Source organism: Muntiacus reevesi, chromosome 17 (genome assembly GCF_963930625.1).
Source record: "Muntiacus reevesi chromosome 17, mMunRee1.1, whole genome shotgun sequence".
Lineage (NCBI taxonomy): Eukaryota > Metazoa > Chordata > Mammalia > Artiodactyla > Cervidae > Muntiacus > Muntiacus reevesi.
In genome coordinates, this window is record NC_089265.1 from 56,960,873 (window position 1) to 56,976,532 (window position 15,660).

At 48.7% G+C, this 15,660-nt stretch overlaps 1 protein-coding gene across 1 annotated transcript in view; it reads right to left on the reverse strand.

Moving 5' to 3' along the window:
* Positions 1-15,660, reverse strand: part of PAX5 (paired box 5) — a 169,143-nt gene that overhangs the window by 94,138 nt on the left and 59,345 nt on the right. Inside the window, exon 6 of the mRNA XM_065908119.1 lies at positions 14,301-14,476. Within this exon, the coding sequence (XP_065764191.1) occupies positions 14,301-14,476 (176 nt within the window). The remainder of the gene's footprint in view (positions 1-14,300; positions 14,477-15,660) is intronic.

Below are 15,660 nucleotides of genomic sequence, written 5' to 3' on the forward strand. Positions count from 1 at the left end.
GGTCATTTCTTTCAAACCCCTCTCCTCGAAAGCTTGAAGACTTCCCTTGGCCTTCTTCCCAAGAGGCCACACTGCCCAGGCCAGACACTCCCAGTGACAGGAAACCCACAGCCAACCCACACGTGTGCAGCTCTGCCTGTTTGGAAAGTTTCTTCTGACTGAGTTGAAAGCTGCCCCTCTCTAATTCCCACTAGGTCCTAGGTCTGCCGGCTGGAGCCACAGAAGAGTCTGCTCCTGCTCCATGGGCGCCGCCCTGAGATCTGATTCTACTCTTGTGTATCCAGTGCGTGCGCAGTCACTTCTGTCGTGTCCAACTCTCTGCGGCCCCATGGACCGTGGCCGGTCAGGCCGCTCCGTCCATGGGATTCCCCAGGCAAGAGTACTAGAGTGGGTTGCCATTTCCTTCTCCAGTGATAAAGCATGAAGTGAGTGAAGTGAGTGAAGTGAAGTCGCTCAGTCGTGTCCGACTCTTTGCGACCCCATGGACTGCAGCCCACCAGGCTCCCCTGTCCATGGGATTTTCCAGGCAAGAGGGCTGGAGTGGGGTGCCATTGCCGTCTCCCGTGTATCCAGTGAGTTTTCCCTTTTCCAGGCAAGTTCCACTCCTTCCACAAGTGCTTCACAAGACAGGTTTGGTGGTGGTGTAAGCTGGATAAATGGTGGTTCAAGGCACAGGCCCTGAACTCTGATTGCCTGGCTTCAAGATCTGGCTCTAAATTTTCTACTTATGGATCTTCGGACAAGTTGTCCTCTCTCCACTCAGTTTCCTCATCTGTAAAATGGGAATAATTTCACACCGCTTACTCCATAGAGCATCAAGGAAAGAGCTTCATCAAGAGTTCGGCACAGATTCCTGGCACACACAGAGTGCTCAGTAAATGTTAGAGGTGTAATCCCTTCCCCAAGCTGTTCTCCTCTGGTCATCTTCCAGTTAGTCAATATCCTTCTTAAGGGGAAGCGCTCACCTGGAATCCCACGGTACAGGCGTGGCCTGACCAACACGGGAAATTCACTGGCAGCCACAGGACCAAGTTCACAGGCAACTAAAACCCCTAGATCTTTCTCACCAGGGCTTTGCTAATCTTCATGACCCCTTGCTTGGTCTTCTGAAATCTTACGTTTGTAACTATGAAGTTATTACTTAAGAAACCACTGAGCCATACCTACACAGAGGTATGCCCACTCCTGCTATGGCTATAACTGTTACACCCACACCTACAAGCCTAGAAACTCTTCTTTCATCAGTTAACACTGGCACTCTGAGGCATATTCGGCAACAAATAGGAAGAGGGTCTTTCATTTCTGTTTAGCGTGATTCTGTGTTGCTTGAATCTTTTTGCAACATACATGTGTTACTTCTGTTTTACCAAACTGGAATCTACTCTGCGGCACTTTTTCTAACTTCTTGAGTTGAATGCTTACGTTTAACCCATTACTCTTTTACCGTCTGTATTAAATTAATGCATTTAAAGCTATGCAGTTCCCTAAGTACCCCTTCAGCTTTATTGTGCAAGTTCTTATATGCAGTGCTGGGTTTTTGTTTTTGGTTGTTCAATTCTAATATTTTGTAATTTCCATTAGGATTTCTTTTCTGACCCAGGGATTTTTTTTTTTTTTTTTCAGAAAATTGCTTTTGATTTTTACCTTTCAAACTACAGAAGACTGGAAACCATAATTTACTTTGAACTATTAAGTTGTAATTTCAGTGCACTGCAATCAAAGCACATGGTCTGTGATGTGGATTTGGGGTATTGCTGACATTCGTTTTCACAAGCAGCACACAGTCCATTTCTGTGTGTTCTTTGTGGGTGTTTGAAAAGCACGTATACTCTCAAATTGTCGGTTTTCACTCATCTATTTGATCTAACTTGTTAATTATGTTGTGCAAAACTTACGAATGTCTCTGCTAATTTTTTGTCCATTTGATCTATCCATTAATTAGAGGGGTATGATAAAGTGTCCAGAAAATATTATGGGATTTTTCCCTTTGTTCATTGATAATTTTTGCTTTATATGTTTTGAGATTCCATTGCTTAGAATATACAGGTTCAGGATTGTTATATTTTCCTGTGAATTTTCTTATCATTGAGTAATGGTCCTCTTTGTCTTTAAGGATACACTGGGCTTTAATTTCATCTGAGAGGGATAGTACTCTATCATATTTTATTTAGTTTTCCTATCTCCTTACTTGAGCCTTCCAGTACCATTTTGTTTTAGGTTATTCCTATAAGCAGCATATTTCTGAGTTTTAGTCATTTTTCATATCCTCTGTATTATCTAGCAACTTCAATCGATTTATATTTATTGGGACTGCTCAAACATTTTTATTTATTTCTACCATCTACTATCTAATTTTGTATTTTTAATGGTCTAAGGTTCTTCTTTGCTTTTTCCTTCCTCTCCCCTGTTTTCTCTTGGACTCACTGACACTTTATATATCTCCTTGCCTCCCCTGGTTTGGAAGTTATACATTCCATTGTCATGCCTTTAATGATGACCTTTAATTTGCTTACCTGCATCCCTGACATAATCAGATTCACAGTATATCAATATATTTGTCCTCCAGCTGAGTAATACAAGGGTCTTAGAATTTTCAACTCAGAGCAGCCCACTCCCAGCCTTGTCTATTATTATTTTCCTTTTTCACTTTGGTTTTAAATCCCCCAAACCAGCCATCATGTTTACTGTTGTTTAGTCACTAAGTTGTGACCGACTCTTTTGCAACCTCAAGGACCATAGCCGGTCAGGCTCTTCTGTCCATGGGATGTTGCAGGCAAGAACACTGGAGTGGGGAGCCATGTCCTTCTCCAGGGGGTCTTCCCGACCCGGGGACTGAACCCGTGTTCTCTGCATCGGCAGGCATTTTCTTTACCACTGAGCCACCAAGGAACCTGACGCTTACAGTCAGTAGTTATTTAAATAATCCTTTGTATATCAATTATTTGATTATCATTGCTTCTTAAGTGGGACTTAAATCTTATTCCTTCTTTATTTCATATCCTTCTCATAGGCAATGTATATTAATAGTTGGGTCTTGTAAGCTTTTTTTAATGCACTCTGAGAGTTCCTTTCTTTTAATGGGTATTCTTGAACCATTATTATTGAAAGCAATTATTGATATAATTGGATTAATATCTACCATGTTTTTAATTGTTTTGTATTTATTGAACTTGCTTTTTATTTCTTTTTTCCCTGCTTTTCTTCTTCCTTTTCTGGTTTTAATTAAATATGTCATATGAGTCCATTTTATCTGCTTAGCACTACTGAACTATATACTTAAATATGGTTAAGAGGGTAATTTTTGTATTACATAATTTTATCACAATTTAAAAAACATTTTTAAGCCAAAAAGATAGTTTTGGTCATTGCCCTAGAATTTTCAATATATATTTACAACTAATCTAAATTAACCTTCAAATAACATTGTACTTCTTAAATTGTAGTACAAGTCCCTTCTAAGAGAGTATTCCCAATTCCCCTCTTTATCCCTTGTGACCTGTCATTCATTTCACTTATCCCTATGTTATAATCATGTGGATACATTGTTACATTTTTGCTTTAAGCAATTTCCTTTTAGATCAATTAAAACTTAAGAAAAATCAAAGAATTTTTATCTTTATTTATTCCTTCTCTGACACCCCTCTCTTTTTTTTGCAGATTTGAGTTTCCGACCTATGTTATTTTCTTTCTCTCTAAAGAATTAATTTTTTAACATTTCTTGCGAGACAGGTCTGCTGGTCATGAATTCACTCCATTTTTGTTTGACAGAAAATCTTCATTTTTCCTTCATTTTGGGGGGACAATTTCCCAAGGTACAGAGTTCTAGGTTCGTAGGTTTTTTATTTCAGTGCTTAAAATATTTCACTCCACTCTCTTCCTGTTTGCATGGTTTCTGACATGAAATCCACTGTGATTCTTTTCCTTGTTCCTCTTTAAGTAAGGTGGTTTCTGTCCCTCTGGCTTCTTTCAAGGATTTTCTTCATCTTATGTTTTCTGATGTCTGAATATGATATGCGCAGGTTTAGATACTGTGGTATTTTCATCTACTGATTGACATTTTCTGAATTTCCCACATCTGTGGTTTGATTATCTGACATTAATTTTGGAAAATTCTTGGCCATTACTACTTCTCCTCATTTTTCCTTCATTTTGGGGGTACAATTCTAGGTTGGTGAGTTCAGATGGTAAAGAATTCACCTGCAATGCAGGAGACCCAGGTTCAACCCTCAGTTGGGAAGATCCCCTGGAGAAGGGAATGGCTACCCACTCCAGTACTCTTGCCTGGAGAGTCCCAGGGGCAGAGGAGCCTGGCGGGCTACAGTCCAGGGGTTGCAAAGAGTCAGACACGACTGAGCGACTGACACTCCAAAGACTTCTTCACTCTCTCTTCTCTCTCTGGTATTCCAATTATGCATACGTTATTCCTCTCAAAAACTGTCCCAAAATTCTTGGATCATGTTCTAGTTTTTGGTTTGTGCCTTTGCTCTTCCATTCTTTTTCTTTTACATTTCAGTTTGAGAAGTTTCTATTGACACATCTCCACGTTTACTGACGCCTTACTTGACTATGTCAGATCTATCGATGCACCCATCAAAGGTCTTCTTTATTTTTGTCACTGTATTTTTAAAAATTTTTCTAGCATTTCTTTTCAATTGTTTCTTAGAGCTTCCACCTCTCTGTTTACATTGCCAACATACTCTTTCATGCTGTATCCTTTTTCCAGTAAATTCCTTAACATATCAATCATAGTTATTTTAAATTCCCTTTCAAGGGACTTTCCTGGTGGCCCAGGGGTTAAGAATCCGCCTTGCAATGCAGGGTATGTGGGTTTACCCCTGGTTGGGGAACTAAGATCCCACATGCCACAAAACAATTAAGCCCACTCACCACAACTACTGAGCCCGCATGCCTCAACAAAAGATCCTGTGTGATGCGATTAAGACCTGACGCAACCAAATAAATACTTTTTTTATCCCTATCTAATGATTCTAAAACCTGTGTCATCTGTCAAATTCTAAACTCTAATGGCTGAGTCTGCTTCTGATGCTTACTTTATCTCTTCAGTCTGTGTTTTTTTTTTTCCCTTGCCTAACTTTTTGTTGAAAGCTGGACACGATAGTATTGAGTACAGAAACTGAGGTGAACAGGCCTTTAGCATGAGGTTTTCTGTTAATCTGGTAGATCTCAGCTATAACTCTCTGTATTGTCTTTCCAAATTTTGCAGTAGCTGCTTGCCCTGCAACCTTAATGCTCTGATGGGTCGAGAATAGTCATTGCCATTCAGTTTGCTCAGCTTTATTTCTTGTTGCAAATATGGGAGTGGTGACCCCCAGGCTCCTCATATATCAGAGCCCAAACCAGAAGTCTTTCATATCCCTGTTACTGAAGTACACTGTTTAGCCATTCACCAAGAGTGCATTAGTGGTAAACTCTCTTTTTGTCTGAAAATGTTTTCCTTCACTATTAAATGATCATCTATCTGAAGATAGGTCAATTATTATCTCTTAACATTTGAAGATATTTTCTATTGCCGTCTGACTTCTGCTGATGCCTTACAAAGTGTCATCACTCCCATATTTGCAACAAGAAATAAAGCTGAGCAACCTGAATGACAACGATTCTCAACCCATCAGAGAATGAAGGTTGCATCTACTGCTGTTACCCTATGCCACACAGCACGGTCAATGTCACTAACACGGCACATCTGTAAAAATTTCTTGGATGAATGAATGAATAAATGAATGAAAGAACAACCCCGCAAGGCACAGGCAGCTCTTTGACAATTCACTTGTAATCTTTAAACCCCACATACACAGAATTTGCCTGTCATCCAAAAGAGCGGAACAGACAGGAAGAAAAAACTGTAAACAAGTCAAAATAAAAATAAGAGATGAATTCCCAATTTGTTTTATCTCTCACAGAATGTTAGAGCTAGAACGGATCTCAAGGATGACCCAGTCTAATCTTCCACCCCAAAGGCAGAAATCATGACCCAGAGAGACGTGACTGATCTAAGAGCAGGCCACTAAGAAATCCCAAAGCCTTCCCAGCCTCAGACCTTTGTGCTGGCTGTTCCCTCTGCCGGAGACACTGTTCCCACCACCCTTCCCCACCTTGAGCTCAAAGCCGCCATTCTCAGATAGACATTCCTGACCTCCCATCTCAGTGAGGTCCCACTCTTTCCTCTCAGCACACCCCGATCTGTCTGTTCTCCGTGCTCATCACACTCTGTAACTATCGGTAATGGTACACTGCTTTTGCTGGCATAATTCTTTTGTTAAGATCTGTTTCTCCGTTGCTATTGGTAACTTCTGGGGACCACATCTGTCTTTGTGGCTGCTGTTTCCCCAGCACTTTGCACAGTCCTTGGCACAGAGCAGGTACTCCATAAATATTTGCTGAATGAAATCAATCGAGCATTCAGGAGATGTCTACACTTGCAGAGGTCAGGGGGCTGACTCCAGGAGACAGTCTACACCCACAAAAAGCAGAGATTGGAGAATGTGGCTTCTTACCAGCTACATCATTTGGGGCATGTTACTTAATTGTTCATCTGCCAAATGAAGATTATCCTGCATATACCGTCTCATAGTTGACGTGAGCAAGAGAGCTGTGGGAGAGGTTTTTGGGATTTTTTAGCGAGCAATTCCTTTATCTTCAATTGTGCCTCACGCTCCGTCAGACCCGCTGCAGGTGGTGGCTCCTGTGGGCAGGACACAGGTCTGTTTAATCCTTCTCTCCACTGCCTGCCTCCTCGGGGTCTGGCCCTGAACCTCTGGACAGAGGATGCGGGCACTGTGCGCGGGCGGTGAGGACAGCAGCAGCCCCTGGTGTCTAGACTCCCGGAACCCCAGCCCTGTTCTACGCGCTGGAAGAGCTGGGCTCCTCACTGGCCCCCCAAGACCTTGCAGCCTCCAGTCCTTTGCTGCTCTGAGCCACAGCCCCCGTGACGCAGGCCTCTCTGCCCGCCCGAGTGAGGAGCCTGAGGGTCCTCAGTGTCCCTGCCACGCTGCAACATCAAAGGGCTCCTTCTGCTGCCTCTCCTGTCCCTTCCCCTCTGTCCCTTCCATCCGACCGTCTCACTCTTCTTACGCTAGAATCATTCTTTCAAGTTGGACGGACCCTGACTTTTAACTGATCAAGTCCTCAGTGGATTCTTAAACTTCTGATACAGCGTATACGATTCTCCTCATATGCCTCCAGTGACGGGACACTCACTACTTCACAAGGAGGCCCACTCCACCATGAGGAAGCTTGGGCTATTAGAAAGTTCCCGTAGCCTGTCTCCTTCCCGGCTCACACCCCTAAGTCTTCCCTTCTTCAGACCAAACAGTCCCAATTTCTCCAGTCATCCCTTCGAGGAAAGACTTTCTCTTTTAAAGATCACTTCATTTACTTTAATTGGAGGTCAATTACTCCACAATATTGTGGTGGTTTCTGCCATACACTGACATGAGTCAGGACATGTGTCCCCCATCCCGAACCCCCCTCCCGCCTCCCTCCCCATCCCGTCCCTCGGGGCTGTCCCAGTGCACCGGCTCTGAGTGCCCTGTTTCATGCATCGAACTTGGATTGGTGATCTATTTCACATACGGTAATACACATGTTTCAGTGCTATTCTCTCAAATGATCCCACCCTCGCCTTCTCCCACAGAGTCCAAAAGTCTGTTCTTTACATCTGTGTCTCTTGCTGTCTTGCATATAGGGTTGTCATTTCCATCCTTCTAAAATTCATATATATGTGTTAATATACTATATTGGTGTTTTTCTTTCTGACTTACTTCACTCTGTATAACAGGCTCCAGTTTCATCCACCTCATTAGAACTGACTCAAATGCGTTCTTTTTTACAGCTGGGTAATATTCCATGGTGTATATGTACCACAACTTCCTCATCCATTCGTCTGCCGATGGCCATCTAGGTTGCTTCCATGTCCTAGCTATTGTACACAGTGCTTCAGTGAACACTGGGGTGCACGTGTCTCTTTCAATTCTGGTTCGAGGAAAGACTTTCAGCCTCCTCTTCTGAATAAACTCTATTCTGTCTGCAGTGGAGGAGCCTGGCCCTGAGCACAGCTAGCTCAGAGCAGAGGGTACAGTCGCGGCCCTGACTTCGGCTCAGGCCTCCAGAGACCATGCTGGTCACCGGCAGCCCCAGCACTTCCTGGTTCCTGCAGAGCTCCCAGGGTGCGTAGACTGGACCCCCAGGCTGTGTCTCGAGGGCACTGCCTGCCTGCAAGACTCCATGGTCAGCCTGATCGTGTTTAACTGTGGGGAGTCCAGTGGCTACCAGTGTGAGCTCCGGACCTGGCTTCCAACTTGGCTACACGCTTACCTAGTCCCTGTGGCTAAGTCACTGAACTGATCTCACCAAGCCTCAGCCATCCTGTCTGCACAATGGGGATAAACAGGAGTTTTGTGACTTTGTAAAGAGATGGGGCTGGGAGAGTTCTTCTCAGAATAGAGCCAGGTCCCTGGTAAGCAATGAATACTACATTATTAACAGTAATGACTAGAACCCGGTGCATTCACGAGCTCAAACAAGAGGCAAGACAGCCTGGACGAAGTGGGTCAGTGAAGGGCTCCCAGGGCAGGCAGGACTCCTGCTGGGCGTGGACAGCATAGGTTTAGAAACAGACTGAAAGAGTGTTCCATCCAGGGGAACTGTGAGCAGGAGTTTGGAGAATAACAGCATCAAGAAAGAACAATAACTGCAGTCCCTGCCTCACTCCAAGCTCAGAGCCATCCCTGGGGTTCCCACGCTTGGGCATGCATTCTCACACACACGCACACACCAGCCATCGTCCATGGCCCCCTTGCATAGGAGGAGCCCAACCCATGTGGAGCATGAGGGGTCAGGCCCGGCTCCAGCAGAGCATCGTGTAGGGAAGCAGAGGGCCGTGCGGATGGTGAAGGGCCGGGATGAAGACAGAAAGCTGGGATTTAGATTTTGAGCAGTGGGAAACCACAAGGGCTGCTACGTGAGGATGCGCTTCAGGAAGAGAAAGCCAGCAGGGAGGCAGGAACCGCGCAGGAGGCAGGAGCCCCACGGAAGTTTGCTTCCAGGAGAGCAGACCAGCCCAGGCCTCAGACTCCGGGCTCCGTGGGACGCAATGCCTCCAGCGCAAAGCCAGCCCTTCGGGGTTCAGGGCCGCCCCGCTGCTGCAGGCCTGTGGTCTCCGACTTTCTTTGGCTCAGCCCGTATCCCAACCACTTAGCCTGGCCCGCAGGTCCCTGCCGCACCTCCACCCTCCACGCCTTCATCCGTGCTGCTCCCGCCTAGAACGCCCTCTGCAACCAACTCTACCTTCTCCACAGAGCTGCGTTCTGCCCACCCCTCAAGGCACCGCATGAAGGACACCTCCTCCAGGAAGCCTTCCCCATGCTTAGCCTGGCACGCCTGTCTCCGCTCCCCACTTCCCTCCCTGCTCGCTCTCCCCCCAGAATTTCCTGAAGAATGAAAACACGTGTGCCACCTCATCATTTCCTCACAGTCCCCAGCTCTCTACCTGACTTAGCAAGAGTTCAAACCCTCTCTGACGACCCAGCTCAACCGTGCTCAGAAACATAAAACCAACCCCTTCCCAGGAAGAGGACGCCCACAGGAGCAGGCAGCACTCAGCCCCAGGCCCACCAGCCTGGAGAAAGGCCGCTGAGCAGGGGCAGAGCAGCTGACGGGGGCAGCAGGCGTTTCTGGCGGCTTCTCCGTTAGCAAGGGACAGGACATCTCCCGGTCTAACCCCCGTGACCTTTGACCTTCCCGGGAGGTCAGCAGCACGTCCCCCCTTCCCCAGCTGTCTTCCCGTCTCTGGCCCGATGGGAGGGAGGGCCCTGGGCCCGTTCCATTTTGCGCCCGTATTGATCTGCTGGCAGCAATGGGCTGGATAATTAGCCAGGAATTAGGGTTTCTATTACAGCCAGGAGGCCGCACCAGCTGATTTATCACCTGAATAATTTACTGTGATTGAAAGGAAATTAAAATGAACTCCATTTGACAACTGTGAGCTTTTATGGGCTTTAGTGAAGGCTCAAAAGCCAGATTAATAGCCTAGTGTTGGTTAATAGTCTGCCGAGAGTAAATACGGCAGGCTGTGCTGGGGGTGGCCTTCCTGCCGTGGCCGGAGGAGCGGCCGGCTCCCGCCGGCCAGCGACGTGGCACCTGTGACAGCGTCAACGTGAGTTTTACTGAAACACATTCCACTGTTCGAAACACACACACACACACACACCACTCGCCCGCCGCGTTTCTTTTTTTTCTCTTCTCCTCCAAGGTGATTTTTACTCACTCCACATGGAGGAAAAACAGAATTGCTTTTTCAATAACCATTTTGAAAAGGAAGTGTTTCATTGTCCTAGGAGTGTGTATACATTAACCCATTCTACCCAGGACAAGGTCTTACCAAGTTCCTGTATAAAAGGAAGAAGCATGGCTGCTTCCACCCAAGACAGATCTTGGCAGGAAGAGCAGCCAGGTGAGGGTGGGCTCTGAGCTTGTGGAAGTGACAGGCAGGACCCCAGCCTGGCCCTGAGGAAGTATGCTCTTCCCATGGCAGTTGGAGGCAGGGGGATTAAGGAGGATTTGACCACCCAAGCCTCTGGCAAGACTCTGAGGGTTCTAAGAATGACCAGCGGACTCTGGCTGCAAAAGGCCAGTTCTGAAAACCAGCCAATCAGAAAACTGGCTCCGAGAACTGTTTGGGGACATGGAGGCCCATGTATCTGTCTTGTCCAAGATAGACAAAAGATCTTGAGGTCAGAGTCCAGGTCTGCAACCTCGACAAATCCCAGAAGCCTGAACACAGGGTGAACAGTCTGAAAAAAAATGTTCCAGTCTGTAAAATGGGCTCACAAATCTTGTCTGGCCTGTGTAGCGGGCATTTGCATGGAGAGTCTGATGCGAGGACGGATGTGAAAGATCTCTGGAAACTGCAGAGACAGGGAAGATCACTGCCGCTACTGCTGCGCTGTGCTGGGCTGATGTCAAAACCGCACTCCCTACTGTCCCAGATACAGAAACTGAGGTCTGGAGTAAAAGTGACTTGCCCAGCTGGGCAGAGGCTGGACCCAAGTCAGACACTCCCAACTCTAAGGCCAGTAAGTGTTCATCCTCCCCCGCGAGCTGCCACTAGACCCAGGAGACCAGATCAGCTCACACTTGGAAGAGGGGCTGGCCCTGGTGGCCAGAGCTCTGGGCCCCCTCCTGACCCACGGGGGCTCCCGAGGCCAGGCCACCAGCAGGTGTGAGAAACCTGCACCCTTGACGCGCGTCCCTTCCGAGCCTGTGGCCCCCTGCTCGGCCAACATTTATCCCAAGTGACTGGGAGTGCAGAGCGAGGGCACGTCATTCATAGTCCAGTGCCTGTGTGCGTACCCGCAGCCCCGCGCTCTCACCTACTATCTCTCCTCATTACGGCCCATTACGGGAAGGTGAAGCAGATTAACCAGAACACACTGAGTCAGTCATTACCCCGCAGGCGGGCCCTGCCTCGGAGCCCACACAATCAGAGTCAGGCCCGCAGAGTGTCCGTGCCGTTCTGAAGGACACTGCAAGGCCAGACTGCTAGGAACAGGCTTCCTCCTCCAAGGCCCATCTCTACACAGGCCTACTGACCTGTCCCCCAGCGTCACTTCCTCCATGACATCCTTCCTCCCCGTGCTACCTGCGGAGGCACCGTCTCTGTTCATCAGGGTACATAGAACTTTCTCCCTCGCCTTACAGGTTCGGAATCCACATCACATTGCCCCTGTGAGGCTGGGGGCTGAGCTGAGGCCTGATTCATCCTGCCCTCCTGCCTCTGGGGGCCCAGCACTGGGCCAGGGTCACAGCTACCATGTAAGATACATGCGGGATAAATGAGCAAATGAGCATCTGAGCAAGTGAGTGCATGGATACATGGGTGGACTCCTCCAAAGCATGAAGCCCTATAGTCTGCCTGGGCTTCTGGGCATTCCAAGCTGAATGAACTAGGATTAGGTTCTGTGTTTGCATGAGAATCACATGAAACACAGAGGGAAACACGATCCCTGACACCTAAAGTCTGAATTAAGTAAATAAGACCTTAATAGAAATGCCAGAGGTTTTGTGCAGAGGTCAGACAAACCCTATCCTTTCTGTGGGCCTCTAACAAATGAGGAGATTGATAGCTTCTTTTTAGAGCCCTACTGGCTCTAAAATTATGTAATATTGTCAAAGGTTACAAGATAACTTTTCTCCCAGATTCTGGAGGGAAAGGTAGGCTCACCCAAGGAAGGTTCCAAGTTGAGTCCCTCTGCTCTCTCCTTAGGGGGTCAGATGGAATGTGGCTTCGGGCATCTCTCTGAAGGGCTCCGAGCAGTGGGACAGGCTGCCTGTGATGGAAACAGACACTTCTCCCTAGAGCCCAGGACCTAGAGTGTGTGAGACTAGCTCTGACCTGCACCCATGACTGTGTGGTTCCTGGAGGAGGGGTCACTCCACTGCAGGAGAAAGACGGAAACGCTGAGCACCGTCTATGAGACCAGGCCCGGCTACCCAGCATCTCCTCCTCCCCTCCCCCAGTCCCTTCCCTGAAGCCCAGCCACACTTCCCTTCCTTCCTCACTCCTGCCACACTCCCTCTGGCCTCAGGTCTTTGTACTCTTCCCTCTGCCAGTCTGTTCCCCCGACCACGTCCCTTCAGGGCTCAGCGGAAGCCACTGTGGCCTCCAGGCTGGCTCAGCACCTGCTTTATGCCTTTAGAGAACCTCAGACGTCTCCTCCCCAGTGCCTAGCACATCTGTCATCCATGACCCTTTGAGTAATCCTTCTTTATTGTGATTCTTCCACACATCAGTAGTCTCCCTGAGGGCAGGTCTAAGCCTGTCTTGCTCACTCACATACCGAGTGACTGGCTCAGTGCCTTGCATATAATAAACACTCATCAGTGTTTGTTAAGTGGATACATAACTTGTTGGATGAGTGAGTCAGTAAATGAAAGTCGCTCAGTCATGTTTGACTCTTTGCAACCCCATGGCCAGGCTCCTCCGTCCACGGAATTCTCCTGGCAAGAATAATGGAGTGGGTATTCATTCTGTCCTCCAGGGAAACTTCTCCACCCTGGGATTGAACTCAGGTCTCCTGGAGTTGCAGGCAGATTCTTTACCATCTGAACCACCAGGGAAGCCCAGACTTGCTGGGTGACCTTAGGCCAAGCCTCTTTGCCTCACTAGGCCCCAGTTTCCCCATCTGAAAGCAAAGTAGCTAGATGGTCTGTGAGTGTCCTCCTAGGAACCAGGCAAAGGCAGCCAGACAGGCACAGGGTGGTGGTCCCTGGGGCCTTGCTCACTCCTCCCCGTCCAAGGTCCCCTCCGGCACCTCCTCTCTCCACGGCAGCCTGTCCTGCAGCCCACGCTGTTTTGGGTGACTCTTTGGGAAAACTGCAGAAGCCATCCTCTCATTAGCCTGCAGAGGAAGCTCAGCAGGTTAGTCTTCACCACCAGGACCAGCCAGCAAGTGCTGGGGAAGTCATCGCTCTAGGCCCCTGCATCTCACCCAGCGGATGGGAGCTCTCAGCACGCGGGAATCAAGTCCGAGCCGCCTCTGCCCGTGAGGTCTCCAGCCCAGGGCTTGTCACATGCGGGGCACCAGGAAACAGTCTCCTGAATCAAATCTGGTACTCAGGGGGAACCTTATCGAGGTCCTGAGAGCCTCTCCCTGGGCAGAGCCTTTCTGGTCCCTCCCTTCTCTGCAGCCACAGGCAGGGACTGCTTCTCAGCCCAGGTTAGAGCAGGAGGCTGCTGGCAAGGGGTCATCCTGCTTTCTTCCCCCTCTTGCAAATGACCCAGCTGTGAGTCTGTCCAGTGAGACACTTCTTCATCTCCAGACCCTTGGATTCAATTCTAAAAGCATGACAGTGCAGCATGACGAGAGGGCTGACAGTGGGGGACACGCCAGGGCCATCATCACCTGGTTTATGGCCATACGGTGCTCACATATCTCCACCTGCATCCTGACAGACAGGATAATGACCCAAGACCACCTCAAGTGGCTCAGGACATCATTACACCAGCCTGTGTGCAGAGCCCCGGGTAAGCACAGCCCACTCAGCAATGGCAGAGCAGCCAGACGTGGAACGCCCCCCGCCGGGCCCGAGAGACCAGGCCCCAGGGCCAGCAATCGCGAGAGCCCCAGATGCGTCCTCTAGACCTCGGAGGCCGCCACTGGCCAGGTGTGGCTCTGAGTAACACCCGGCACTCTCACGCACACCCGGCCGGATGCCTTCGGGTACGTCCCCCAGGCCTGCCTCGGGTGGCGGGTGGCGGAGACAGCGGGTCGGGGTCATACCTGCTCAGGCTTGATGGGCTCCGCGGTGGTGAAGATGTCCGGGTAGTGCTGCCTCTCAAACACGCGGTCCAGCACCTCCAGCTGCTGTTGCGTGAACAGGTCTCCCCGCATCTGCTTCCGGAGGAAATCTCGGCCTGGCAGCGAGTGGCCGTTCGGCACAGGAGAGTCCTGAATACCTTTGATGAGCACGAGAGAGGACGGGTGAGTGCGGGTGCTGCAAGCCGCTGGGCAAGACAGGCCAGACCCTGGATAGGGAAGCGGGTCTGCGAGACGCCAAGCCCACCTCCTTCCCTGATGAGGGAGGACACAGGAGCGCAGGTGGGGAGGGGTTCTTTGCCAAGGTCGCCCGACTGATTAGGCCAGAGCCAGCTTCCCACAGCCACACCCCAGGCCCTGTGTGAAGCATGTATCATTGCAGTTAATCCTCACAATGAAACCAATGCAGATGGCATTATTTCCCCCATTTTGCAGATGAGAAAATTGAGACCTAGAAAAGTACACTGGTTTGCCTGAGGATTGGAACTCAGGTTGACTCAGAGGCTTAACCAGCAGGCGCCACCTCCTCTCCTGCAGTGAAGGTCCCCTTGGATCAGTTTCGTCCCAGAGCTGAGGCCCTTACCTGGGACGTTTGCCATCATATCATGTGACCAGCCAGTAAAACACAGTGTTAGGGAGGCTGTAGGGAAACACATGCTCTCATACAGGTCTGATGGAGTCTACTCGTCACACACCCCTGGTGGCCAATTTGATAAAATCTATCAAGATCTCATGGGGCTCTAGTGACAGGAATACTGGAGTGCTCTGCCATCTCCTCCTCCAGTGGTCCATTTTGTCAGAACACTCCACTATGACCCACCCTGAGCCATCCTGAGCCTAGCACGGCAGGGCTCATAGCTTCACGGAGATACACAAGCCCCTCCACCACAAGGCTGTGAGACGCTTAGACAGCATCTCCAACTCAACGGACAGGAATCTGAGCAAACTCCAGGAAATGGTGAAGGACAGGGAAGCCTGGCACGCTGCAGTCCATTGGGTCGCAAAGACTCAGACACAACCCAGGGACTAAGCAACAAAGTCAGGATCCCAAATGCAAGTTCTCTTGGATAGAGCAATTGCACCTCTGGGAATTTGTTTTACAGTTAAACTTACACCTATAGGAAGTGATACATGTACAAAGTACTAGTAGCAAAAGACAGGAAACAACCCAAAGTTTGTTTTAGGAAAACTGATTAAGTAAGTTACGGTCTGCTCACACAGGAGAACTCTGCGCAGCAGCAAAAAGGAAAGAGGACTTCCTCTGCGAAGTGATCCAGAAAGATGTTCAAGACACATCGTGAAATGAAAAATAAATAAGATTCAG